The sequence below is a fragment of the Gopherus flavomarginatus genome, chromosome 8 (genome assembly GCF_025201925.1).
Source record: "Gopherus flavomarginatus isolate rGopFla2 chromosome 8, rGopFla2.mat.asm, whole genome shotgun sequence".
NCBI lineage: Eukaryota > Metazoa > Chordata > Testudines > Testudinidae > Gopherus > Gopherus flavomarginatus.
Genome location: NC_066624.1, coordinates 113,633,702 through 113,661,434, shown reverse-complemented (window position 1 = coordinate 113,661,434; position 27,733 = coordinate 113,633,702). Strand labels below are relative to the sequence as shown.

The 27,733-nt window shown below is 56.4% G+C and overlaps 2 protein-coding genes across 7 annotated transcripts; both read left to right on the top strand.

Moving 5' to 3' along the window:
* Positions 1 to 2,777: 2,777 nt before the first annotated feature.
* On the top strand, positions 2,778 to 17,287 carry LRRC15 (leucine rich repeat containing 15). 3 transcript variants are annotated; one of them, XM_050963925.1, is made up of 2 exons: positions 2,778 to 3,270; positions 14,035 to 17,287. In XM_050963925.1, the coding sequence occupies exon 2, from the start codon at positions 14,040 to 14,042 to the stop codon at positions 15,819 to 15,821; it is 1,782 nt and encodes a 593-aa protein (XP_050819882.1). In that variant the 5' UTR covers positions 2,778 to 3,270; positions 14,035 to 14,039; the 3' UTR covers positions 15,822 to 17,287. The 3 variants fall into 3 exon arrangements, with proteins under 3 accessions (XP_050819882.1, XP_050819881.1, XP_050819883.1); XM_050963924.1 differs by lacking the exon at positions 2,778 to 3,270 and adding an exon at positions 9,249 to 9,537; XM_050963926.1 differs by lacking the exon at positions 2,778 to 3,270 and adding an exon at positions 10,156 to 10,210.
* Positions 17,288 to 20,733: 3,446 nt separating this feature from the next.
* On the top strand, positions 20,734 to 27,244 carry CPN2 (carboxypeptidase N subunit 2). 4 transcript variants are annotated; one of them, XM_050963931.1, is made up of 2 exons: positions 20,734 to 20,965; positions 25,536 to 27,244. In XM_050963931.1, the coding sequence occupies exon 2, from the start codon at positions 25,537 to 25,539 to the stop codon at positions 27,181 to 27,183; it is 1,647 nt and encodes a 548-aa protein (XP_050819888.1). In that variant the 5' UTR covers positions 20,734 to 20,965; position 25,536; the 3' UTR covers positions 27,184 to 27,244. The 4 variants fall into 4 exon arrangements, with proteins under 4 accessions (XP_050819888.1, XP_050819886.1, XP_050819884.1 ...); XM_050963929.1 differs by having other exon boundaries at positions 25,531 to 27,244; XM_050963927.1 differs by lacking the exon at positions 20,734 to 20,965 and adding an exon at positions 22,813 to 22,889.
* The last annotated feature ends 489 nt before the right edge of the window (positions 27,245 to 27,733 follow it).

Sequence of the window (27,733 nt, the reverse complement as noted above, 5' to 3'; positions counted from 1 at the left end):
GAAAGCAGAAAGGTCTCCCTGCTGCAGAAGAGTCCCAGTGCCATCAGCCTTGTCTGCACTGGCTTTGTATAACCCTAAGATCCCCACCACCAGCTTCAGCGGCAGGAGCCACAGCACGAGCACTAAAGCAGCCAAAGTGCTTGCGGCTGTGGGGGTTTTATCCACTGTTCTCTAGGCCACCAGTGAGCAAGGACAGGCCGCAGGGTGGAGTGCTGCATACACTAGTGCTCTGGCCATTACTCATCAGCTCTTGTGACGGTGGGAAACAGCCTCGTGTAGACACAGCTTTAGCCGCAGATGTGTTCTCTGCACACAGACACAGAGTACCTGCTTGCCGTGCTGCAAACGTTCAAAACAAGGGGTGAGCTCTTCTCCGAGATCCATTCCATCAGGAGCAGTTCAGGCAGGAGGTCTGGAATGCCCTTCCCTTCTCCACGACCCCACCTGCTGTCGGGTTTGCAGTCAGAACCAGAGCCGTACTGCCTTCAGAGAGTTGTACGTTCTGCGGCCAGAAGAGACCACTGGATCATCTAGTCTGAAGTCCTGTGTAACAGACCAAGAGCACCTTCAGTGCTTAGGAAACTCCAGCTGGTACCGAATGCTGCAGTGCAGCTCCTCAGCAATGCTGGCTACTGCCAGCACATCGAATCGTAGGACTGGAAGGGACCTCGACAGGTCTCTAGTTCAGTCTCCTGCACTCATGGCAGGACTAAGTATGATCTAGACCATCCCTGACAGGGTTTGTCCAACCTGCTCTTAAAAATCTCCAATGATGGAGATTCCACAATCTCCCTGGGCAATTTATTCCAGTGCTTAACCACTCTGACCGAAAGTTTTTCCTAATGTCCACCCTAAACCTCCCATTGCTGCAATTTAAGCCCATTGCTTCTTGTCCTGTCCTCAGAGGTTAAGGAGAACAATTTATCACCCTCTTTTTATATCACAAACTTGTACCTATTCAAAGACTGTTATCATGTCCCCTCTCGGTCTTCTCTTCTCCAAACGAAACAAACCCAAATTTTTTTCAATTTTCCCTCATAGGTCATGTTTTCTAGACCTTAAATCATTTTTGTCGCTCTTTTCGCTTTTCTCCAGTTTGTTCAGATCTTTCCCAAAGTGTGGTGCCCATTTCTCTAGTTGAGGCCTTATCTGTGCTGAGTAGAGCGGAAGAATTATTTCTTGTGTCTTGCTTACAACACTCCTGCTAATACATTCCAGAATGATGTTTGCTTTTTTGCAGTAGTATTACAGTGTTGACTCTCATTCAGTCTGTGATCCGCTATAACCCCAGATCCCTTTCCACAGTGCTCCTTCCTAGGCAGTCATTTCCCATTTTGTATGTGTGCAACTGATTGTTCCTTCCTAAGTCGAGTACTTTGCATTTGTCCTTATTGAATTTCAGCCTATTTACTTCAGACCATTTCTCCAGTTTGTCCAGATCATTTTGAATTTAATCCTGTCTTCTAAAGCACTTGCAACCCTTCCCAGCTTGGTATCATCTGCAAACCTTATAACTGTACACTCTGTCATTATCTAAATCATTGATGAAAATTTTGAATAGAATTGGATCCAGGATAGATCTCCGCAGGACCCCACTTGATATGCCCTTCCTTCTTGAGTGTGAACCAGTGATAACTACTCTCTGACAATGGTTTTCCAACCAGGTGTGCACCTACCTTCTAGGACAAGGGTTCTCAAACTGGGGGTTTGGATCCCTCAGGGGGTTGGGAGGTTATTACATGGGGGGTTTCAAGCTGTCAGCCTCCACCTCAAACTCTGCTTTGCATCCAGCATTTATAATGGTGTTAAATATGTACAAAAATGTTTTTAATTTCTAAGGGGGGAGCAGACACAGACGCTTGCTATGTAAAAGGGGTCACCAGTACAAAAGTCTGAGAACCACTGTTCTAGGAGGTTCATCTAGGCTACATTTCCCTAGTTTGTTTATGAGACGGTACCAAAAGCTTGTGAGACAGTACCAAAAGCTTTATTAAAGTCGAGATATACCACATCTCTGCTTCCTCCCTATCCACACAGCTTGTTACCCAGTCAAAGAAGGATATTAGGTTGATTTGTTCTGGACAAATCCATGTTCATTGTTACTTATCACCTTATTATCTTCCAGGTGCTTACAAATTGATTATTTCCTCATTATCTTTCCAGGTACCAAAGTGAAGCTGTCTGGTCTATAATTCCCTCCCTGGGTTGTCCTTATTCCCTTTTTATAGATAGGTACTATATTTGCCCTTTCCAGTCCTCTGGGATCTCTCTTGTCCTCCACAAATTCTCAGAGATAATGGCTAATGGCTCCAAGATGTCTTTAGCCAGTTCCTTAAGTATCCTAGGGTGTATTTTGTCAGACCCTGACAACTTCAGGACATCTAACCTAAGGAATTCTTAACTTCTTCTTTCCCTTTTTTAGCTTCATATCCCACCCCGTTTCCACTGATGTTCACTGGTTAGTCGTCCAATCACTGCTAACCTTTCTGGTGAAAACTGAAACGACAAAGGCATGTACCACTTTGCACACCGCTGTGTTTTCTGATATTGTCTTTCCCCCCATTATTGAGTAACGGGCCTACCCTGTCCCTGGTTGTCTTCTTGCTTCTCATGTATTTGTAAAATATTTTCCTCTTACCCTGTATGTCCCTATCTAGTTTAATCTCGTTTTGTGCCTTGGCCTTTCTAATTTTGGCCCTACGTGCTTGTGTTGTTTTTTTATATTCATCCTTTGTAATTTGACATCACACCTGTCCTCCCCTCTCTCCTCCAGCTTCACACAGAAGAGCGAATCAAGTTCATGGTCTCAGCCCTCATCTTCGAGGGGCCAATGTCCTCGGCCCTTGGTACTTAAAAGATCAACTAAAGCTCTGGGATGGAGACTGGTCAGCAGCTCTGCTCCTCTGGCCCAGTGGGGCTTTGTACAGGCAAAACTTGTCTGTGTGCGGGAGAGAGAGCTTCCTCGGGGCTGGTGCTAGGCTGTAGGAAGAACACCCCCAGGAACCAAAGACCACCCCAAGCTCTCCACCTTCCTTCCAAGAGCTCTCCAGCTGCACACACGTCTGCCTGAGGAAGCAATGTGTCAGCGATTAGCTGCATTAATTAATGCATGACTGAAAGGCGTCCAGATGCTGCAGTGATACGTGTGGTGTAAAAAGCAACACAGAACAGACATGAGACCCTCACCCAAGGATTCCTGCCTCCGGCCCATAACTTCTGGCTGAGCCAGAGCAGATCTTTTAGAAACTGACATCCAACCTCGATTTAAAGGTAAGGCTTCAAGTGCTGACGAACCCAGGTAAATTGTGTCTCATTTCAGGACTCGCTTCCGCCTGCAGGCATTTGTCTACAGCAGCAGATCTCAGCTGGTGGGGAAAGAACCAAAATTGCATCACAGCGGAGTACCCAGCAGGTCATGGCCGAACAAAGGATGAGTATTACTGTGTGGAAAGGTGGGTGGGTGACCGAACCCCGTGACTCTACATCAGTCGGTCCGACCCTTCCTTCTGTTGAAAGGAACTGAGGCGACTATACTGCTACTGCAGCAAACCCTGGTGCAAGAATGTCTGTGTGTAAGGAGCCCCGAATCCATGGCAGGGGATAGGGGAAGGGGCTTTAGATGTACATGAAATAATAGAGAAGGGAATAGCTGCTGAAGGGAAGCATTTTCCTCTCTGGGGTGTGTTTGCGTGTGCACGTGCATGTTCATTTAAACAAACAGCTTTCTCTACATCAGTCACTGGTGGATGGTGTTGGAAACTCAGACTCATTCATTCATGTGGCAATGAGCTGAATGATTCCATTTGGAGGGCTGGGTACATACAGAATCAGCCTAGGCCTTAATTAAGAGGAAACTCATTCTTTTAAGGGATTGGGCGGCAGAACAAACGCAGACGCCCTGTGAAGAATGTAAGGGCTGCTCCGTTTCAGCCCCACATAAGCAGTTTGGGAGTCTCAGCCTGGAAAGTATAATTAAGCATAACTCATCCAAACGGCTAGCGAGTTCTGCCTGAGCAAAGCCCCAGGAATGGACTCGCGCGCAGGCTGTGAAGAAGAGTCTTTGTTTCAGTTGGTGTCATCCCAGAGTCACCCAGCTCCCATGGCGTGGTTCTCAGGGTGAGCAATCACTGGGCGTGCTGCTTAGGCACAGATTCGTGGCTGGGTCCTAAGTGAGCATTGTCACCTCTCCAAAGGCCAATGCTGTCTGAGCTGCAGTTGGCCTGGTGTGGAGGCTGGAGTGCTGACTGAGAACCTGCTGTCTTGGGCTGGCTTTAGTTGTCTTTGATCTGAGGTTGGGGGCACCTCCAGGTCAGATTGGACAGGCGGAGTGGTCCTCTCTCTGACTTCGTGCAGACGTGGCAACATGGACAGTCTGTAGCCTGCGTGTGTCTGCAATTCCCCTGAACACCCTGCCCGACAGGGCCAGGGACTCATCGGCTGCTCCCCCTCGGGGGTGATTGGACCAGTGACCCCAAGATTCCAGGCAGCCTTGAGGGGGGATGTTGCTCCCCAATAGATCTCTGCTTTCCTCCATCCTCCTTTACTAGCTCAGTGACATCCATGGCACTGGTGCAGGGGTGAATCCTTGGCTGGACAGAGGTGCAGTGTTTGGCTCCAGGAATCACTTTCTCTGGGAAAGCAGCTGCTTCTCTGGAGTGGCCCTTCCTCTGCGGCATATGGCTTAACAACAATGTACTTGTGCTCTGTGACTCATTCCCTTTGCAGGGTGTCTTTGGCCCTGGGTAGGGGAAAAGCACTTCCCCGAATGCAGGGAGCCATCATGGTGTGGAGGGGGAAGCTCACGGCTCACCCCTGCCTAGCAAAGCCTGTTTGTTGTTGCAAGGTGTTTCCTGTGTCGGCAGGGAGGCAGTGTGAGGCTCAGATAATTGCAAGAGCCCACCTTGCCCACCGAGGAAAACAGGAGGAAGCCTGTAAAACATGAAAACCTCGGAAATGCCTTTGCTAAAGAGCCCACGTTGGAGCCTCTCCTCCTCCAGACATTGTTTGTTCGTATCAGCACTTGAGGCACAGAGGTGGATGGGGACTCACCCTCGACCGCAGATGGAGCCTATGCCAGAGTGGGGGATAGAGCACCAGGCCGCCAGTCCTGTGCTCAGGACACTAGCCCATGCAATTCCGTGTATTTGATTAGGGCAGGGACGAAGGCACCCGGTTTATTGCAGGATGGCAGAGGCACACTCCTTGACTGCATGGCTGTCATGAGCACGTGTGTGCACACCGGGGGCTCCATGTCCTCATGTGTGTCTCTGTGTCCCCCGTCCTTGCTCTGCACCAAGCCCAGCTGTTGCCTGTGAATAAAAAGCTCGGTATGTTGTGCAGTGACTGCGTGTGCCACGTCTCCTGCCGTGATTCTGGCACTGCTGTTCTCCCGTGCTCCATCTTCCAGCCCCAGCTACAAACTCTCTGGTCTCTCTTGTACTTTCCAGTTTCTGCCGAGTTTCTCGTTCTTTCCCCTCATTCTGTTTTTCTGCCCTTGATCCCATTTCTCTTCCAGCGGTTCCCCCCCGTTCCGCCCCCTCCTGCTGCCATTTATCGTGCAGTGCCTAGTTGTCTGTCTGCCGTGCACACGTGCTATATGCGCAGCATCAGGAGGAGAAGTTGTGGCCACCCCATGTCGAGGAAAAGAAGCGAGTCCCCTCATGCAGCCAGCAGAAGGGGCCATGCAGGCAGGCCTGAGCAGGGGCCATCACCACTGACGAGCAGACTCGGGTCTGTCCTGGGGGCGAGTTCCCGTATCGCAGTGCGATGTCAGGGCATTGGAGCTTGGCCGGACTGCCAGGCCGTGGCGTACGGCTGCCAACTTTCTAATTGCACAGAACCTGCCCCGACCCTTCCCTGAGGCCTCACTCCTGCCCCGCCCCCTCTCTGAAGCTCCGCCCCAGCCCCCCTCTGCTTTCTCCCACCCTTACTCACTTTCACTGGGCTGGGGCATGGGGTTGGGATGTGAGGGGGGTGAGGGCTCTGGCTGGGGGTGCAGGCTCTGGGGTGAGGCTGGGGATGAGGGGTTTGGAGTATGGGAGGGAGCTCAGGGCTGGGGTAGAGGTAGGGGATGTGGGAGGGAGTGCGGGCTCCTGGAGGGAGTTAGGGAGTGGGATGGGGTTCTGACCTGGGGCAGGGGGTTGGGGCGCGGGAGGGGGTGCGGGCTCTGGGAGGGAGTTAGGGAGTGGGATGGGGTTCTGACCTGGGGCAGGGGGTTGGGGTGCAGGAGTGGTATGGGATCCGGGAGGGAGTTAGGGTGTGGGATGGGGATCTGACCTGGGGCAGGGGGTTGGGATGCAGGAGGGGTGCAGGCTCTGGGAGGGATTTAGGGAGTGGGATGGGGTTCTGGCCTGGGGCAGGGGGTTGGGGTGTGGGCTCCGGGAGGGAGTCAGGGTGTGGGATAGGGTTCCAATCTGGGGCAGGGGGTTGGGGTGTGGGAGGGGGTGCAGGCTCCGAGAGGGAGTTAGGGAGTGGGATGGGGTTCTGGCCTGGGGCAGGGGGTGGGGGTGCGGGAGAGGGTGCGGGATCCGGGAGGGAGTTAGGGTGTGGGATGGGGTTCTGACCTGGGGCAGGGGGTGGGGGTGCGGGCTCCAGGAGGGAGTCAGGGTGTGGGATAGGGTTCCAATCTGGGGCAGGGGGTTGGGGTGTGGGAGGGGGTGCAGGCTCCGAGAGGGAGTTAGGGAGTGGGATAGTTTTCTGACCTGGGGGTGGGGATGCAGGAGGGGTGTGGGATCCAGGAGAGAGTTAGGATGTGGGACGGGGTTCTGACCTGGGTCAGGGGATTGGGGTGCGGGAGAGGGTGTGGGATCCGGGAGGGAGTTAGGGTGTGGGATGGGGTTCTGACCTGGGGCAGGGGGTGGGGGTGCGGGCTCCAGGAGGGAGTCAGGGTGTGGGATAGGGTTCCAATCTGGGGCAGGAGGTTGGGGTGTGGGAGGGGGTGCAGGCTCCGAGAGGGAGTTAGGGAGTGGGATAGTTTTCTGACCTGGGGGTGGGGATGCAGGAGGGGTGTGGGATCCAGGAGAGAGTTAGGATGTGGGACGGGGTTCTGACCTGGGTCAGGGGATTGGGGTGCGGGAGAGGGTGTGGGATCCGGGAGGGAGTTAGGGTGTGGGATGGGGTTCTGACCTGGGGCAGGGGGTTGGGGTGCAGGCTCCGGGAAGGAGTTAGGGAGTGGGATGGGGTTCTGGCCTGGGGCAGGGGGTTGGGGTGCAGGAGGGGTGCAGGCTCTGGGGGGGAGTTAGGGAGTGGGATGGGGTTCTGGCCTGGGGCAGGGGGTGGGGGTGCGGGATCCGGGAGGGAGTTAGGGTGTGGGATGGGGTTCTGACCTGGGGCAGGGGGTGGGGGTGCGGGCTCCAGGAGGGAGTCAGGGTGTGGGATAGGGTTCCAATCTGGGGCAGGGGGTTCAGGATGTTGGCTCCAGCTGGGCGGTACTGGCACAGGTGGGGTAAGGCAGGTTCCCTGCTTGCCCTGGCTCCACGCCGCTCCTGGAAGTGGGCGACATGTCCGGTCCCTAGGTGAAGGTGCAGCCAGGCGGCTCTGCGTGGCATCTGTGCCTGCAAGCACGGCCTCTACAGCTCCCATTGGCCACGTTTCCTGGCCAGTGGGAGCTGTGGAGCTGGTGCCGGGGGCCAGACATGCGACACTTCCCTGATCACACCTGCACCTAAGAGCCAGACATGCCGGCTGCTTCTGGGGAGCTGCGCGGTGCCAGGGCGGGCAGGGAGCCTGCCTTAGCCCTGCTGTGCTGCCGATCGGACTTTGAACAGCCTGGTCAGTGGTGCTGCCTGGAGCTGCCAGGGTCCCTTTTCGACCAAGCATTCCAGTAGAAAACGGGACGCCTGGAACCCCACCGTGGCTGTGCCTCTGCTACGCTCATGGATGGCAATGCAGTGCTGAGCCGGGCTAAGCACAAGCTTTACAGCTGCCTCTGTATACCAGCTGGAAGTGCCTCGTCCTTCTAACCCATCGCTCGTGTGCCCTGTACGGAGCCTGGCTGGCGGTGGGCTTGTGGGGAGGGCTTGTGGGGAGAGCTTGTGGGATCAGGCCCGGTGATCACCCATCAGTCCGTGAAGCAGCACAGCTGGGCTCGAGGGCAGACGCTCGCCCCAGGGCCAGCCCAGGGCCATTTTGCAGGCGTGGCACTGTGTGAGCTGGACTGACCGAGCGCGCTGGCCGTGAGCTTTCCCTGACCGTGGCTCTGACTGCAGCCTGCACTTTGTGGTTAGCTCCAAGCCTGCCACTTAGCCAGCTCCTCGAAAGCCAAGAGTGGCCTGAGGCCTGGGCCACATACTGTACGGAGCCCCAAATAGCCCTGCCCTGCCAGCCCCCCTCACCCCCAGCCGAGCTCTGTCCCTCACTCCCCGCCCGGCCAGGCAGAGGGACCGCCATGGCACAGGGGTGGGGGGCAGTCACCAGAGGCTGCTGGGCCAGGTGTGTGCTGGGGACTCACCCCGGCTGCGGGGTCCGGAGGCAGAGCTGAGCAGGGTTTTGCTGGGGGTTGTCCTAGGCCCATGGGGAGAGTGGAGAGAGTGTGATGGAGCTAGGCACGTGTCTGCCCCATGGGGCGAGCTGGACCAGGACTCGCATGGAAGTGGCATGAGGCTGCCTGGCTGTGGCGGGTCAGAGCGGGTCGCTCCCAAAGGCCTTGGCTCACGGCCCGGTGCCCAGGAGCCACCTGAGGGGCCCCACTGCGGGGGGCTGGCCTGGACAAGCAGTGCGCCCCCGGCCCTGGCCGCTGCTGATGCTCGGTAAGTTTCTCCTCCCACTGTTATGGGGGGCATGGGGCTGTCCCCCAGTGGGGCGCACGCTGTGTCAAAGCTGCCAGTGGGCAGGGGCAGTGCTGAGTGGGGTTACAGCAGGGAGCTGGGAGGCAGCAGCCCTGGGCTCTATTCCTTGCTGTATCCCTGGCTCCCTGTGTGACCTTGGGCAAGACACTTAGTTTCCCTGGGCCTCAGTGTCCCCATCTGAGAAGTGCAGCCTCCTCCCTCTGTACAGCACGCTGAGGTCAGCGGGGAAAGGCTCTGTCTAAGCAGCATAAGACTCTGCTAATCGTCAGCCTAGCTCCCCCTCGTCCCAGATTTGTAGGCACAGAAATGGTTAGTCTCAATGTAGGAGCGAGAGCGGTTGTGTGTCTCACTGGAGGGTTGTCTGTGATCCGCTGGGGAGGGGGAGCTCCCTGTGACCTGGACCTGGGATCTGGGCAACATCTCTGCTGTTGTAACGTCCAATTCTCAGGGCTTGCTGCTTCCTCCAGACAAAAGCATCAGGACTCACAAGGGTTCATATAAAGGGTTACGTTACAGCTCTTCACACAAATGCTCCCTTCGCTTTGGGAACATCAGGCGAGAAATAGTCCCAATGTTTTTCTATTCCAATGATTTCTCTAGCCTCTGACGCTGCCCTGTTGCTGATTCATTGATTCAGACCGTTTAAATACTGGGAGGGGACACAGCACTCTGCTCACACAGCAGCACTGGGCTTTCTGCTGCTCAACATCTCCCTGGCTCTGCGAGATCTGAGCAGCAAGACACAGGGCTGGTAAGTGACTTTTTCATGTACTTTGTTGAGAGTGCTGGCTCCAGGCTCAGGGCAGCTCTTCAGGGACAGGGCTGAGGGGCGTCAGTGTGTTCAACCAGCCTTCCAGTCCCTTTAGCAGCTCGAGGGTTTGTTCTTATCCAGCAAACCAATTCTAGAGAATTCTTGTGAGAGTTAGAGAATAGTTAGAGAAGAGAAGTAAAAATCAAAGCCTGATAAATAATAATCCCTAAAGAATGGGTGAAAAGAGAAAGTAAAATCAAAGTTTCAGACAGGTTGATTGTTAAAGGGGAACAGTGTGTCTGTGTGTGTGTAATATTCAGGCACTTCCTTTGTACAGTGCTAACTTCTTGTCCTGACCAAGACAAAGGAATATAACAGTTTTCAGCTGGTTTTAATGACCTGGTGCTGGAATCGTTCAAGTTCACTTTAAAGGGTGTGACGTGAAGAGACCGTTTGATGTGCAGAGTGCTTGGTTAAGTTTATAAGCTGCTTGATGTAAACAAAATTGTTCTCAGATGCAAACTGTTTCCATCTGTAAACCAAAAGAATGTGATGGCTTTTTAGGGATTTTTTCCCTCTTGCAAGCAAATATTTTCCCTGGCAGCGATACAGCAAGTCCAGTTAGCGAGTCCTCCCAGCTCCACACTGGGACGCTCACCCAGCACTTCGGCAGGTAAAGGGGGTGTCAGAATGAGTTACTGGAGTCAGGGGTCAGAGCTCCTGGGAAGCTGCCAGGGGCTGGCGATTGAGTCCTGGGCAGCAGGAGAGGGGGGCAAACAGCAACTTTCCATTTCTACCCTGTGTGGACCAGCGCCTCTATGTTGAGTTCTGAACTGATGGGGGTTGGATGGGGCTGTGATAGCGTCAGGGGGCTGTGGCTCCATCCAGTGATGGGTGCGGCCAGCGGAGGTGAAGGTCATGAGCCCAGTGTGGGAGGCTAGGGGCTGGGGATGGGTGCTGGGGCTCTGCAGTGCCCCCCGTGGCTGAGAACGGTTGGGCTCCAAAGGGCATCTGTCTCCCCTCAAGGTGAGGTGGGCCGGGCTGCTGCGAGCCTTACGCAGACACCTCCACCCCTGGGGCAGGGTTTGCCAAGGGTCTCTGGACCCACTTAAAGAGCCAGGAGCCCGGGCGTGCCAGAGAAGTGCAAAGTGGCCGCATTATTACCCCAGTGCTCACACCCACGTGCCATCCCGAGGCAGCCCATATGCTGGCACCATGCCATCGTGCCAAACGTCTCCCCTGGGCTGCCTAGGCTCAGAGCGCCCCCTCCCCAGGACCAGGGCCTGAGCGTGGGCTCTGTCTCTGCCCGGCCGCACAGCTGCCTGCTGTGTTTGGCAGGAGGAGGCTGCCTTTGATCACTTGACTCTCTCTCCAGGTGGGTTGGGAGAGGCTGGCCAGCCTCTGCTGTCCAGCTGCAGGCTCCTCAATGCACCACAGCCCTGGATGAGTCGCGGCCGGCCAGCCCCTCCTCAGGACGCCAGCTGGACACTTTAGGCCTGTCTCATGGGTGTGGCTCTTTGGGAATGTGCTCCAGGGCCACAACCAGATACATCTGGGAGGATTTTGCCATCTGAGCTGCACTCCAGGGCTGTGGACAGCCTTTCTGGAGCTGCTGAGCCCGTGTTGGGGCCTGCGTGCTGGGACCCTGTGTGTGGGTGTGGGGTGCCCTCCTGCTCAGGGCAGGCGTCTGCCAGTTTGGGCTCACTGCTCAGCCCCTCGCCGGGGCTGCAGTAAGGTGGGGGAAGGGGCATGTCCTAGTTCTTGTGGGCTCAGAAGCCAGGTGTGTTTCATCCCCCCCACCCTGCACAGGCAGGACGGCCCCACAGCCCCATCTCCGCACTCCTCCCTAGGAAGGAACCAGCCTGTCCCCCACACCAGGGTCCCCCTGGCACTGAGGCCTGCCCTCCAGCAAGGCCCATGGTGGCCTTCCCGGTGAATTCCCTCTGGTGGCCCTTGCTGCTGCTGCCGTGCCAGTCAGGTTTGGGGATGCTGCAGACTCTGGGGACGGCCAAGCTCCTGTGTAGTTAGCCTGCGAGCCAGAGCCAGGCCCCATTCTGAGAATAGCTCTAGGGCCCTGTGCTCCTGACCCCAAGAGGCAGCCCCAGAGTTGGCAGGGGGCCAGCACCTGCTTGCCTTTTGCTGGCCTGAACAAGCCCAGGGAGAAAGAAAAGGGGCCTGGCCCGGAGAGCATCCTGGCACTCCATCAGCAGGCTCCTTCCCACAGCCCAGGGCCACCGGCCACTGGCCCACAGGGCAAGCCAAAGAACTTGCCCCCAAGGCATTTCCTTTGTCTCCCCACAGGGCTAACCCCAAGCAAAGAGCTGCTTTCTGGGAGCGTTAGCAATGGTTCCAAAGAGCCTGGCACTTAATGTGAGTCACAGCTCACCCCAGCCAGGGCTGCACGGTGCCTGGAGGTGCCTGTCCCGGCATGCAGCGGAGCTGCGATGCGTCTGTGAAAGATCCCCTGGGCTCCGTGAACCCTGCGCAGTGAGCCACTGGGGCTGACTAGGTAGCAGTGAATGTGCAGTTACCGGAGCTTGTAAACCGTCCGAAGCCCAGCTCCGGGTGGAGTTACGCCTGCTCAGCAGCCCTGCAAACGCCAGGGCTCAGAGTTTCCAGCCATCAGCCTGACCCCCTCCGGTTATTGCCATCAAGCACGCAGGCCTGGGTGTCTATGCTCAGCACCGCTGTGCCCCAGCCCCAGAGATGATGTTGTGGCAGAGGAAGCTGTAGGCTCATTGCAGTGGGGAACCTGCTGGACAGTGCAGTTAACACCTATTATTATTGCTCGTGCAGTGGATGTAATTATTCAGCTCCACTAACTGTTCGAGGATGGATTGGGCTATGTAACAGCCCAGTGTTATTGTTAGCAGCTTTGCTCACCTAATTGTCCTGGGGTTTGGTTGAATTTCTAAACCCTGACTGGATGCCAGGAACTGCTGGTTTGAGTTTTCCACTGGGTTCTGCTCTGGAGACGTTCCAAAGCTGGTTCCAGCTGGAACAGCTCACGAACGCTGCTCTGCCGGAGCACAGGAAACCACACTCTCAGCCCCTGGGGGCTGCGCAGGAGCAGAGCAATTTTTACTCTTCCTGCGAGAAGTCTGTGAATGATTCTAATAGCTGTGGTGGGGTGCGGGGGCTGCTGGGCTGCGTGTGAGACACTCGTTGGCTTTGCTCCCAGTTTGTTCCAGTCTGCCCTTTGTTCGTCCAGGCTGACACTCCGAGATCCCGTTCCCATCCCTCGGGTGGGTGGGAGGTCTGTGCATCTTCAGTGGGGTGGTCGAGCCCTCCAGCCTGAATCTTCTCCAGGGAAAGGGGCTGGCTTGGGAAGGAACTGTAACTGGCTTTAGTAACGTGTACAAAATCCAGATCACAGCGCCAAGCTAGGATCCTCTGGCCCCGTTCCCAGCCAGCTAGGCCTCTGGGCGCCTCATTTCTGACAGTACAACTCCCACAGAACAGCACTGCTCAGTCCAGGTGCATCTACTCCCTGTGGAAGCATCAGTCATTGGCCCTGCCTGCAGCTCCAGGGTTAGAGGGGCTATTGATCTGTTCCCATGTGCCCGCTGCCAGTGTATTAGCATTCTTTCATTGAACCCAGGGTGTGAAGGTGTGTGGCTGGCCCCTGCTGCGGGTGAGGGGCTCCCGGCGTGTTGCCATCCTGGGAATGGGGAATCTGGTGCATCCTTGTGGGATGGGGGGGAGGGATAGCTCAGGGGTTTGAGCATTGGCCTGCTAAACCCAGGGTTGTGAGTTCAATCCTTGAGGGGGCCATTTAGGGATTTGAGGATTGGTTCTGCTTTAGCAGGGGGTTGGACTAGATGATGTCTTGAGGTCCCTTCCAACCCTAATAATCTATGATTCTATGAAAGGCCCTGTTCCAGCCGCAGCAGTAGTGGGAGAGCTCCCTGTTGCAATGTTGTCTGCCTTGTCATCCCCGTGCACACTGGGAAGAAGGGGCAGGTCACGGGCAGGGCAGCTGCAGCTGGAGCCCAAAGATGTTAATAAGGGAGGTAGCATTCTCTAATGGTTAGAGCCTGCACTGGGCACCAGGGGATCTGGGCTTTAACCCCAGCACTCCCACAGACCTGCTGGGCCCTTGTGCCAGCCACATCCTCTCTCCACCCCTCAGGCCCCTCTGCGAAGTGGGGGTAACAAGGCCCATGTCTGTAGAGCCTGCAGCCCCTGAGGCCACATGCTCTCTAGGTGCTAAGGCCTTCTCACTCTTTGCTAGTGTCTCTGGGGGCATTGTGTGTGTCACTTAGATGCTGGTGGCTACTAATCTCACCCAGCCAGTGCAGGGCATCTCTGCTTGAACGCTGATTTCCTCGGCCTGTCCTGCGTATTGTACGGTGAGAAACTGCTGCAGCCCTGGTGCTGTAAGAGCCGGTCTCTGGTGAGGTGACTGATGGCCCTGGCAACCTCCAGCCCGCCTGGGGTTCTGGCAGCTGATGGGAAAGCATGGCTGTTGAATGTCTCTGTTTGTTTTGCTTCCAGGCCCCATGGCACTGACAGGCTGGGTCCCGCTGCTCGTGGGGTTTCAAGTCCTTCGCTTGGCACTTGGGCAGTGTCCTGAAGAATGTCAGTGCTCCAAATCAGCCCAAGTGGAGTGCTCAGGAGCAGGGATCATGCAACTTCCCAGCCCCATCCCCGCGAACGCCATGAGCCTGCAGATAATCAACACCCGCATCGCTGAGCTGGGGGACGCTCCCTTCGGCAACGTCTCCATGCTGATTGCGCTGAGAATCGAGAAGAACGACCTGTCTCGGATCAGCCCCAGAGCCTTCCAGGGCCTGGCTGCCCTGCGCTACCTCAGCCTGTCCAGCAATAAGCTGCAAGAGCTGCCCGTGGAGCTCTTCCAAACCTTGGGGAAACTCGAATCGCTGCTGCTGTCGGGCAACCAGATCCTGCACATTCAGCCCTCCCACTTTGCCCAGCTCAGCAACCTCAAAGAGCTGCAGCTGCATGGGAACAACCTGCATTCCCTCCCGGAGGGGGTCTTCGACCGGCTGCCCAGCCTCACCAAGCTCAACCTGGCCAAGAACAGCATCACCACCCTCCCGGCCAAGGCCTTGCGGAGGCTGCCGAGGCTGCAGGTGCTCAGGCTGTACGAGAATCAGCTTCGTGAGATCCCTGCGGGCGCCTTCGACAGGCTCCGGGAGCTGCAGGAGCTGGGGCTGCACCAGAACCAGATCAAGCGCCTGTCGGCCGGGCTCTTCGCACACAATGGCCAATTGCAGAAGCTCTTCCTGTCCAACAACATCATAGCAGCTCTTCCCCAGGGGGTCTTCCTGCACCTGCCTGAGCTCTCCAAGCTGACACTGTATGGGAACGCGGTGCGAGACATCGCCCCTGGGACCTTTGGGCCCATGCCTAAGCTGAGGGAGCTGTGGCTCTATGATAACCAGCTCACCGCCCTGCCAGACTTCGTCTTCAGCAACCTCACCCAGCTGCAGCTGCTGGTTCTGAGCAGGAACCAGATCCACACCATCTCCACCTTTGCCTTCCAGGGTCTGAGCGAGCTCCTGGAGCTGTCTCTGCACTCCAACGCTCTGCGCAACTTGGAGGGAGCGCTCTTGCAGGGCCTGCCCAAGCTGCAGAACATCTCCCTGCAGAACAACAGGCTGCGTGCCCTGCCTGGGGACCTGTTCCGGAATGCCACTGGGCTGCTCAGCCTCCATCTGCAGAACAACTCCCTGGAGAACCTGCCCGCAGGCCTCCTCGATCCTTTGGCCCAGCTGCGCCAAGTGAAGCTGCACGACAACCCCTGGCGCTGCGATGCCAGCATCCTGGCGCTGAAGAACTGGCTCCGAGTCAATCTGCTGAAGGTGGGAGACAGCCTGCCTGTGTGCGCCCTACCGCTCCTTGTGAGGGGTGCCCCAGTCGTATCGTTTGATGAGGGGCACTCCTCTCCGGAGACCCCTTCTGGGGCCATGACATACAGGCCAAACCCCACCTCCTTCAGTCACCCAGAAACATCACCCTACGCCCATCCATCCGACCAGGCTCCAGAGAAAGTTCCACCAACACCCTTCAGCCCCTCGCTGGCCAACCAGCCAAGCGAAGGGACTGCGAGTGGGTCCCTAACTAGGTCACCGGACGTCCCTGGCGTCGCCCAGAGGGGGCTGTGGGGCCTGACTCGCACACAGAGCGGGGTGGTGGTCGCTGTCATCACACTGGGCTGCCTGGCTGTGCTCTGCACGCTGGTGGGGCTGGTAGCCTACAGCTGCAGGAAGAGGAGCCAGGTGGTCCTGGAGCGAAGGAAGGGGCAGAACAAAGCGTAGGCTGGGCACCGTGAAGCTTTGTGTGGATTGCGTTGGCACTGCAGAGTCCCTCTGTGCCCTGCCCCCTCAGGGCATGGCCAGTGAGTGTGGGGCTGGGAGAGGGGGAGGATTTCAGTCCATATGCTACCAGTAGGCCTTACATCGACTATAGTGACTGGGGCTAAATTGCCTTCCTCAGAGACTGACCCAAACCTCCTCACCCTGCCCTGTAGGCACAGCCTGAGGCCTGTTGTCACCCTCGCCCCTGTGGGTGCCCCCATGTGCCCAGCCTTGGCACACAGGAAGTAGCCCCCCCCAGGGCTCTCCATGGCCACCCCATGAGTGGCACAGCTCCCCCCATGTGCTGCGTGGTGGGGTCAGCCTGAGGCCTTGGATGTAGGCTAGGGGCACAAAACGCTGGCTTCCCTCAGCAACTCTGAGGCAGAGCCGTGGGCGCTTGAGGAGGAGTTGGCGCAGTCAGTCCCTGGCCCTTCTCCCTCTCACTGTCCCAGCTCTGTCGCCTGCGAGGGTCCAGAGCTCTGCTGAGGAAGGGCCAGGGGCCTGCAAGGATCAGGGCCAGCCTGACGCTCTGCCTGGCCTCTGAGCTGCCAGCCCCACAGCGCCACGTGCATAGGGATCCAATGGTCATGGCCCTGCTGTCAGGACAGGGCAGGCTCCACTCCCAGGCCAGCTGGGCCTGGGGTCCCCGGTGCTGCACACTGATTCTGCTGGGGCTCGTGCCCAGCCGTGACACAGGTGTATTGTGGCAGAGTGTGTCCGTGGGGTTGCCCCAGCCCTCCCTAGCTCCTGCTCCCATCAGCCTTGGGGCAGAGCTGGCCGTAGAATCAGGCTCCATACCCATGAGCAACTCGCAGAACCAATCAGCCCAATTCAGGCAAACAATTATACTGCATGGAAACTCAGGAAAAAAACGAGCACAATCCAAATGCCTGGTGCCCCGGAAACGCTGTGGCCCAAGGACTGGGCTGGATCAGTGTGTGTCTGCCGTGCAATCAGCTGGGGTGGGCGTCCCTGTGCTCCTGCACTGCATGCTGTTTGTTATGGAGCATGGACCTTCCTGTTTTTTCACCTCTCAGCACCCATAACACTGACCCCCACAGCAGTGCCCAGTGTCTGCCTCTCCCCCAATCACTATGGCACGACACCCCACATTCTGCCATCCCCCCATTTCCAGTATGGGCTGATATCCCTCACCTACCATGGCTAGAGCCATCTCCCCACTCCGGAGCCGACTCCCCAGCCTATCGTGCTGACCAGTGTCGTCTCCTTGTGCTTCCCCACTGACCTGTCTGTATCCACCTGTTGTCTCTTGGCCAATACTTAGAGTGTGAGCCCTCTGGGGCAGGGACCTTCTGTTTGCTCTGCGTTTGTACAGCCCCTTGCACAATAGGTCCTGGTCCAGGGCTGAGGTTCCCAAGTGCTACAGCAATATGAAGACTAAGTGACAATAAAATATCACTGACCCAACCAAACTCCGCTCTGTCTGGTCACTAACCTCTTCTCTCACTCCTCCAGACACCGGACTCTGAGAGCCGCCTGCTGTGAGGCCCCAGGCAGCTGCATCTCCCCTACCCTCTGAAGCATGCGGTGACTGAGCAGGCTGAACAGCTCCCTTGCTCTTTTGGTCAGAGACTCCTCTGATGTTCTCGGAAGCATTGGGGGGGGGTCGGTGTAAACTGGTGAAACAAAACCTCCAGGCCCAGTGTTTGGAAAGCAAGGGCCAGAGCGTGACCCTGGTGACGCCGGCTATAAATCCAGGGTAACCCCATGGACCTTACTGCACTCACGCTGGATTTACACCTGAGTCGCTGAGGCCAGACTCTGCCCCTCTGGGCCGAAGGCTCTGACATGCGCCGGGTCTGCAGTGGGTGTTTACTCCACTGGAATTGGGAGTGGCAAGAAAATCTGCCCAACGCTGGGGAAGTGCCCAGGCTGATGGCTGGCGCTGCCCCAGAGCGGGGTTGGGTGTGACCTTTCAGCCAACGGCATAGCACTGTCAGCTGGGCTCTCTTTCCACACCAAGCACGCCCCCCACTCCTTTGGCACGGCTTCTCCCCAGCCTGGGCCTGGCTCGATGTCTCCCCCTTGTGCACATCCTCTTTATTTCACTGACCTCAAACCACAGCCCTTCGCCTGTCTTGTCATCCGCCTGTGTTGCTGGAGCTCCTCCTCGCATTCACAGCCAGGGGCTGAACGTGCTGGCCCTGCTCTGGTCAGCAGCGTTAGGAGCACTTCGTCCTTCCTTCCCGCGTCCATGTAACTCTCGCTTCTTGTGTACTCCCTCCAGGCCACAGCGATCTCTGCGTGTCTATTGCCGCTGTCCAAGTGACAAGGACGCTCCTTGGGGCGGGTTCCCTGTGTGGCTAACAAGAATGCAGCCTCGTAGTGCCCAGGCTGGGGCGCGCTTTGCTGCAATTTTTCAAACTGGCGTCCCCTGGCCTGAGCAGTGATTTTTGTTTCAAAGCCAGATTCCCTCCCCTGCCCTTCCCCATTTTAGTTTCAAACCCTAATTATGGCTAAAATTCTGGCCAGGGGGTGGGCTAACTGGAAAGCATTGGCAGTGAGCTGGTGACAAGGGTCAGGGTTCCCCTCACTGCCCTCCACCCAGGACAGGCATGACGCTCTGCTAGGATACCCAGACCCGTAAGCTGCTGTGTTACCTCTGCTGGGACTTGTCAGCTCTCTGCCACACCCGTCTGTCCACCCCTCCACCTCAGGACTCTGCCAGACTAAGCCTTGCTGCTAGCACTCAGTGAACCCAGTTCCTGAGCATCCCCGAGATGCCTCTCTGCAGTGTCTCTCTGCCAGGACACCCACAGAATTGACCCACGGCTGCTGTCTCCAGAGAGACAGTACACACACCAGCCCGTTCGGTCCCTGCGGACTCATTCGTTACTTCACTATACCAGCACGGAGACAGCTAAGAGCACAGCTAGTACTTTCATTAATAAAGCTCAGAGATTGATGTGATACTAAACAGAGATGATAGCAATGGCAAATGGTTACAAACAAAATCAAACAGGCCTTTCAGTGTCTGTCTGTAGCAAGCTACAATCTTCCCTCCACAGCTTCCTCGCTGCCATCAGGCTGCCAGCATTTCCCAACCCTGCATCCACCGTCCCAGGGTGCTGTCCCCTAGGTGACGGAGGGGTTCCCTCACCGTCCTTTCAGTGTCCAGTGACTCGTGGGTAACGGTTTCTCCCCTGCTGCTTGTGCAGACTCCAGGCTGTCCCCCTCCCAGGCCGGTGAATTTTCTTCTCCAGGTGGCTTAATCACTGTTTACCTTAGATGTAAATGTCCTTCCATGGTCTCTGCGCTCAATTTATGGGGGAGACACAGGCAGACGAAACACCGTTCCTTTGCCTAGGGCAGGCTGGCATATCCAGTGCCCCAAAACCTAGGTAAAGAACACACTTCCAGCATACACACGCACACTGTTTTACACCCCAGCTGTGCAGACGGCACGCACTGACAGGCAGGGGTAGCGCATCACCAGGGCTTAGATGATGCTTTGCTTGATACACTTTTAAGGTCCAGAAATACTATATCCAGTCAGGTGATTCGATTGCTTCTCCTCTGGAGTGCTGAGGCCCTGCCCAATCCCTGCGGTGTCCGGCCCCAATTGGCACTCAGGCCAGTGGGCAGCTGAACCCCATGTGGCCATGTCAGAGGCAGCTTACTGGGGAAAGCGAGTCCAGCAGGGCTGATATGGAGGTGCCGTGGCAGAGCGGACACCAGGCTGGATCTATCTCCGCTATGCTGCCAGTGGCCATGCTGCCCTGTCTCTGTGCTAGCAGGAGGGCACTGGCTGGAGGAGACCGTGTGCTGCTGGTGCCTATTGGAAGCATTGAAATATCAAAGGGCCAGATTTGCTTCCCCCCCACACCACCTCCTTCTCACACACTGGGGTCAGCACAGTTCTCTGGGGAGAAAAGCTGGTGTGAGAGAGGGAGAATGTCTTTATTAAGCGTAAGCAGGGACCCCACCACTGGATTTGCTTGTCCTGACACTGGCACAAGACTAGCCATGGGCACCCCAGGAGCTCTAGGGCACTGACAGGGAGTGGGTGAACGTCCAGCCACTGAGGCCCCTGAAACTGTATGGCCGGCCTCCCGTGTCACATGTGTTCCTGCCACAGCACCTGCCCTTCGCGTTTTATTCAGAGCCACGCATTTGGCTGTGCAAAACCTCCTGCAAGCACGTGAAAGTGCCCTGTGCCCATTTGGTTCCAGCCCTGCCTGGTAGGTGCCACACCCTCTCCTACTGACACGGTGAGTGGCCGTGTCACTCCCAGAGTGGTTGGGGCCTTAGCTTGCACGTGTGAATAACCTGGCGTGAACGTCAAGCCACACTACACACGTTCTGAGTTATCTTCTGGTCCTTAGCCAAGTGTGCTGAACGCTCTGAGCGGGTGTGGCTCAGAGTAACCCCATGGCCACTGGCGCCAACTGAGAATCTGCCACACATCCTGAAACAGGTGGAGGAGGCGATTAGTGCGACAAAACTCAGGTGCATGGGCTTGGCAGACCCAGGGAGAAGGCCCTGGGCATTTCTAGCTCACTGGGAGCCAGGGCTGGGTGATAGCTGTGGGGTGGGTCAGAGACCTCCGTGCCAGTCCCAATGGAGAATCTCATCCCCCTTTGCTTGCACCAGTGTTGCGCTGGAGTAGTGCCCTCAGAGGCAGTGGTGCTCCAGTTGACTCACAGCATCGTGAGCGAGCAGGGACTCACCGCACTGCTCCTCTTGGGCATTTGGTTAGACCTGGGTTATGCGTGTTAAGTAGCGGCAGGAGGTTTCACCACAGGGCAGAAATTACATTGAGCCCAGCACAGCTGAGAGGAAGCGGTTGCTTCACATTAACTCAGCTGACAAAGTGCTGAATCTGGTTTTTCTTTTTCTGCTTCTACAGCAAGAGACGCTTCCCACCTTCTGTGGCCCGGTCTCACCCCGCAGAGAGCAGGAGCTAAGAGGCACTTAAACAACCCAGCGCAGCTGGGGGCTTAGTCTGGCTTTAGAAAAGTCAGTTCCTGATGGCTAGTGTAGGATATGACTATGACAGAAGTTTTGTACAGTAGCAGCTCTGGGCATCCAACCAGCTGGTGACACCTACACAAGAACCGCCCCTTACCAGACAACTTCCTCAGGTATGTGATCATCTCCCCACAAGCGACCCCCCCAGATTTACTAAATACAACTCTAGCCCTGCTAGCTTAGGCAACTGTTTTTTCTTGGCCCTTGAAGGGGGTCCTTTGAGCTAGGACTCACTGACAGGGCCTGGGGAACAGGGTGTCTCTCTGGCCATATCACAGCTGGACAAGATCTTTGCTCTCCCACGCCAAGCAAGCTCGGGGGCTGGATGTGAGGCTAGCCGGGGGCTGCAGGAAGCAGTGCTGGCTGATCAGGAGATGGTGATTCTGACAGCATTCCCAGCCTGGCACTGGGGGCTGCGCTGCTGGAAGGGATGGATGCCTTTCGGATGAGATGTAAAACCAAACCCTCAAACCCTGGTGGTTTATTAATCCCGTGGAACTTTCTGCAAGATCATCAGTGTTAGTGCTAGTTTCTGGCCAATTCCTAATGGCTAGAGACGGGGCCAAGCTAGGCATTTGTTTAAAAGGCCTTAACAGAGAAATTGGGGTGTGGACTGGATTTGAATGTCCCCAAAGTGTGTGTGTGTGTGTGGGGGGGGGGATGTTTGCAGTTTGCATCTGGATTTCTGTCTCTAACGGTCACATTCTGCATCCCTCTCATTCCCCCTTTGGTAGCAACAGAAGAAGTTACTGATCACTTCTTCCCCTAAAAGCTTTGGGCGGTGTTATGTCAAGCAGCTGCTGTATTTCACCCCGGTGGTGGCTGCTTTATGGGGAAGGGGGAGAGCCCTTCACCATGCAGGCAGTTTGTAAAAAGCTTTGAGATCCTCCTAAATGAAAGGTGCTCTGTAAGCATCAGATTTTTATATTCTACCCACTTTGCTAGGCCCGTTCTTGCGTGAGCTTCATTAAAGTCGAGGGGGAATTTAAACACGCTGCTGGTTGCATTCTAATATTTTAGAAACGGCTGATGCTGGGTGTTCCAGAAGCTGTTCCCACTCCTGGGAAGTGCCTTTGTTTTGGGGGAGCTGGTCAGTGGTGGTGTGTGACGAACTGGGAATGTTCTTAATGTTTCTCTGAATACTGTGTTGGTGCCTCAGTGTCCCCATGGCAGTTCTTAAGTATCTGGCAGAGCAAAGAGCCAGTGCACCTAAATGCCTGGCACTCTGTCTCCTAGCAACTGATGGCCTGGGCCCCTCCTCTGCAAAGGTGCCAGCTGAAGGTGTTGGAGACAAAGGGATCAGGTGACCTCCTGGCCCGGGAAAGGAGCTGAGCAGAGAGGAGAGGCTGGGAGGGGTTGTTAGTCTGGAGCTGGCTGGGGTCGAGGAGTGGAGGGCAGATGTGAGGGGTCTGGCTCACTGCCCCCCAGAATGAACCTGGCTGAGGGGTCCGGTTCGCTGTATCTACAAGCTCTGTTTTAGACCCTGTTCCTGTCATCGAATAAACCTCTGTTTTACTGGCTGCCTGAGAGTCACGTCTGACTGCGAAGTGGAGCTGCAGGACCCTGTGGCTTCCCCAGGACCCCGCTGGGGCGGGCTCGCTGTGGGAAGCGCACGGAGGGGCAGAGGATGCTGAATGCTCCAAGGAGAGACCCAGAAGGTGAAGACGTGTGAGCTTCTTGCCCTGAACAAGTCTGCTCCAAGGGAGAGGCGGCTCCCCAAAGTCCTGACTGGCTTGGTGGGGAGCAGTTCCAGAGCATCGCCCGGGGACTCCGTGACATGGTGTTATGTTGCTCTTTGGTTTACTGAGAAGCAAAGCGTTTCTCTCTGCTCACACCGACACACTGAGTCTTTTCAGAGCACGCTCAGGACAGAGGATGTTGTTGATGCCAAGCAGAAATCACTGGCCCCACCCAGGCTGAAAGTGCTTGGTCAGTTGTTTCCGTGTCCCTTTCAGTAAACATGTTGCCTTTTGAAGGGGCAAATCCCTCCTGCGAGGAAACAGCAGAATTGCACCGGCTGCCTGGCTTGGTCCGACGGTAGGTGTCTGCATTGTCACTCCTCTCAGGTGCTTGGGATCCTGGGTTTGTTGGCAGGAACAGGGACTATTGCAGCTGCTTTTGGCTTTGCATGAAAAACAGCATGGGTTGTAGAGCTAAAAAGGGTGGGTCAAATCCAGCTCTGTTGCCCTGGTATAAATCCAGAGTCTCCCTAATAAAATCAGTGGCGTCACTCCAGGTTGACAGCAGTGCCGTGGAGAGAAGAAGTTGGCCAGATATCTTGTTCGTGTAACTCGTGCATGCTTTCGGATACTGCCGATAACAGCTGTGTTCTGGAGGTGACTTGTTGCTTGAGGGGTCTGAAATCTCTGTCACTGTCTGATTCCATATAGGCTAGGACCAGGCACTGGGAAAGCAAAATATCACCTAATGTTGGCTGCAGCTATTCAGCTCACCCAGTATGGTCTGAGAAAGGCAATGACGTTTCATCTGATAGCAAGGGTTGTGCAAAACTCAAAGCGCACCAAGGATTTGCAGGTTGGGGAAAACGTGAAATGGTTGGTGGGTTTGTCTGAAATGTTAACTGGTTTCTATAAATGTGAGTGTGAGCAGCCCTCTTTCTGCCTGGGCATTGCAGCTACAAGAGTGCAGGGATGTTTTACACGTCCTACTGGACGGACATGTAAACACCGCTAGTTAACCTGCCAGTTGTATGTGCAAACCGGAGCATTGTGCTTGCACTCCTGGCAGTGCACATACAAAGTGAGGCCACTTTGCCTGTGTACAGACACACCCCTACAATCTCACTAAATGTTTGATGCTGAAGTGTGACTTGTAAATAGAAGGTTTGCAAAGCCACTTTACAAAAATCCATTAAGCATATCGCTTCTGTGACAGACCTCCCTGATTCTGGCTGTACCTGCCTACCTGGGTGTGCAGGCATGTGCATGCACGCTGCTACACGTATGTTCTAAATCCCTGATTTGTGCACATGCATGGCAAAACAAGTGCCTTGTGCACCCACAAACCACACATTTCCAAATGCAGATAGAATGGTACTAACATAAAGCAGGTGCATCACTGAATGTGCGCGATGCCTGGAGACCCGTTTACACAAAACCAGGCCTAATGGGGCAGAGGTTCATCTAGCCACGTTGGCATCTCTCCATTGGAGTCACTGGAGCTCATTTACACCAGCTGAGGATCTGGCTCACTGCCCCTGAACCTTCATTAGACACTCTAGTGTAGACCAATTCCACAGAACATCCTTTTCCCAAGGGTCGGATAATGACGTTATGTACGTAAGAGCGACAGGCGCCTTGTCGCAGAACAAGTATTTTCATAACCGTATCAAGTGTCTCACTGTGTGCTCCTCAGATGTGGTAATAAATCCCAGTTAGACATTTACTTTCACCCCCCCAAATCCCTCCTGCTCCCCCCAAACACTTTAACTAGCCGTGAGGCCTAGTCCCTCTTCACCACTGATTTCAAACATCAGCGGCAAATGCACACTTGTGGGGCCAGCCAGCGCTCTTCCCCGGTGTAAGGCTGCTGACTCAGCGTCACTCCCCAGGAATTCCCCTGGTGTCGCCGAGCGCAGCGCTTGGCCCTTGCAGCAATCGGTCTGAAGGATCCTTCTCCCCTCCTGGCACAGAGCCCGGATGTGGTTCTGCTCCCAGCCCAGCACATGGCTCTAATAACAAACACTGCATGAGCAGGAGGCCAAGGAGACGTGGCAGAGACAAACCCCTCTGCTTAGAGAAGCGGGTCGGGTCGGGGGGGTGGTGAGGCCTTGGGCACTGGATCACAGCCCTTATGGACACAAATGGGCACCAGGTGCTTCACTTAAAGGTGATAAGTCAAAGAAGACTTTGACTTTGGTGGCAGCAGTTGTGTGGGCGTCTCAGGGCTCCCTGCGAAATACTGAGCCTGAGCCTGCCCTTAGCAGGGCTGAGAACTCGCCACATCTTTGGGTGCGTGGCTCTGGGATCACACGCCCAATTGCAGCCCCCCTGACCTGCTCCAGCCATGTCCCTTGGGAAAGGCCCCGCGACGGCTCTGTGGCGGAACGGGGATTAGAACCTTGCTTTGCTCCTGCCCCTGTCTCAGCCCCCTGTGCTCCTCCTGCTGCGTAGCCGGGGGGACTTAACCTGCCTTGCAGGTCACTTCCCAGCAGCTTTATCGGGATTCCCGCCTGTCCCCCAAATCCTGCCCCTCCTCCACCCGGCTGGAGGGAGCTGCCTGCAGTGGGACCACTGGAGTGGGGCGGGTGGGTGCGCAGGATCGCGACTTGCGGCCACATGCAGGGGCTGGGCACCCAGTGGCTGCCAGGTCGGGGGGAGGCTCCTTGCGGAGCTGCAGGGAGAAGTTTTTGGGGTAAAGCCAGTAGATCCCCAGATCTCTTGAGGCCAGGATTGTTGGGGGAGAGGCATTGCTCATGGCTGTACCGTGGGGAGCCTGTGGAGATCCCTAGCAGCCTGGTGGCAGAGGTGAGAAGAGCCGACCTCAGCAGACGGCTCAGACCAGCCCGCTGTCACTCAGAGCAACCTTTGCCTTAAAGGAAAGGCTGCAGCCCCCGGTGAGCTTCCGCTTTCTGTGACTTTTCCAGTCCATCCCCCCCCAGCCAATGGCATCTGGAAAGGGGCTGTGCGGGGCTACTGACCTGTGTGTTTTTCTCTAGCGCAGGATGATGTTTCCCAGACCCCTGCTGCTGTGTCTCCAGGGCCTGCTGCTGGGCAGGTTTGCCCAGACCTGCCCGCCCCCCTGCCAGTGCTATGACGGAACAAAGGTGTTCTGCTCTGGGGAGGAGATCTGGGGCATCCCCGAGAGCCTTCCGGGCAATGCCACTCAGCTCTTCTTCGTGGAGACCTCCCTCACCACTGTCAGGAGCGGGGCCTTCAGCAACTGCAGCAGCCTCGCCAGGCTGGTTTTCCTTAACAACCCAAGCCTGGCCCTGGAAGTGGGCGCCTTTGGGGAGCGGTCCAGCCTCGCCGAGCTCGAGGTCTCAGGCAGCAATTTGTCAGCCCTGAGCAGCGCGGCCTTCAGCAGCCTGCTGGAGCTGCGCAATCTCTTCCTCACCTTCAGCGCCCTCCGAGCCCTGGAGCCAGGGCTCTTCAACCGCACGCCCAGCCTGGAAGCACTTCACTTGCAAGGGAACCAGATAGAGACCCTGTCCCCCATGGTCTTTTCCCCGCTGAGGGAGCTGAGGGTGCTCGACCTGTCTCACAACCCCTTGGCCCAGCTGCCTGACAGGCTGTTTGACCCGCTCGCCCTGCTCCAAGTGCTGAAGCTGAGCAACATCAGCCTCACCCGCCTCCCGCTCGGCATCTTCCAGCCCCTGAGGAGCCTCAAAGACCTCTCTCTGGATAGGAACGTGCTGGCGGATCTGCCCCCGGGAGCCTTCTCCGGGCTCTCCCACCTGCAGAGACTGGAGCTCAAGCACAATGCCCTCACAAGCCTGCGCCCCTGCATCTTCTCCGACCTGTCGAACCTGGAGGTCCTAAACCTGGAGGGCAACCACCTCTCTGCACTCCCTGCCAGCCTGCTCCGCGGCACGCCTAAGCTGGGCCAGCTCTTCGCTGCCTCCAACCGGCTTGAGACCATCCCTGAGGGGATCTTCAGCAATCTGCTCCAGCTGCAGACCATTGTGCTCTCACACAACCAGCTCACTCACCTGCCCGTGGGGGCCTTCAGAGACCTCTTCAGCCTCACCACGCTGCAGCTGGACCACAACAACCTCACTGCCCTGGCGGGGGATACCTTCCACAGCCTCCTCAGCCTAGAGGTGCTGGACCTGGCTGGGAACCGCCTGCAGGTGTTGCCTGAGGGGATCTTTGACTCCAACGACTACCTGTTCGGTGTGGCCCTGAAGGACAACCCCTGGGTGTGCGACTGCCGGCTGGCCTCTCTCTCTGGCTGGATCCGGAACTGGTCCGCGCCCCTGAACTCTCAGACCTTCTGCACAAGCCCTGACCACCTAAAGGGATGGGCGCTCCCGGCTTTACCTCAAGAGCAACTGGTGTGTCTGGCTGCTCCGGGCCCGGCAGACTCCTTCTTGTCCTCGGGAGAAGCAGAGACAGCCCGGGCCCCATGTACCTACGATGACCCTGAAGGCACCGTGCAGCTCGCCTGTGACACAGCCGCATGCCACCGGTTAACGGTTCATCTCCCTCCACAAGGGGACTCGACTGGCCGGGGACTGGCCTACAATAGCGACTGGGTCTTGAATTCCAGCTGTGGCACAGTGAGGGTCTGGGTCACCATCCGTGCAGAGCCAGGAGGGATGGCAAGGGAGGAAGAGGCTGTTTCTCACAACCCCTATTCTGAGCCTTAGACCGAAGCTCTCCCCAGTGGGCTGGTGCCATTAAAAGACACAACCGGAGTGATGGGTTGTTATTGTTCATCTCCTTTATCCCCTGCTCTGTGCATTTATTGTCCGCAAGGCATTGTTATGGGTTTCTGGGCATCTCTATGTATTGGTTGTAGCTCAAGTTTTATTAAATGTTATTCCTAGTTCAAAGTTTCCCACAGTAAAGAACGTGCAGCTGCTCCCAGGGTGACGCTGCATCCCCCATTCTGGCGGTGCACAGGAGGCGTCCTCGCGGTCACCAAGATAAATACTTGCAGGGCTGCAGCTATCCAGGGTGTCCCTCTGACCTGCCAGCAGGAGGGGCCTGGTTGTGACCCCACTTCTGGGGGTGTCAGTGGGGAGAGAGTTATTGAATAGCCAGGCCCAAGGGAGCTGTTCCAAGGGCACCGGGGTACTTATGCAAAGGGGTGGGGGTGGGGTGGCACAGAGACGGGGGAGGGTTTTCAATAAACAATCCTCCTCTCTTCTGCTCAGCGCATCTGGAAATCAGGCCCCAGTCTCCAGCTGGGACATA

Bases quoted from the DNA above. Each gene is read 5' to 3' on its own strand.
- LRRC15 (XM_050963925.1), top strand. From the start codon at position 14,040: ATGGCACTGACAGGCTGGGTCCCGCTGCTCGTGGGGTTTCAAGTCCTT.
- CPN2 (XM_050963927.1), top strand. From the start codon at position 22,813: ATGTTGCCTTTTGAAGGGGCAAATCCCTCCTGCGAGGAAACAGCAGAA. The intron at 22,890-25,535 runs GTAGGTGTCTGC...TCTCTAGCGCAG, and splicing joins CTGCCTGGCTTGGTCCGACG to GATGATGTTTCCCAGACCCC.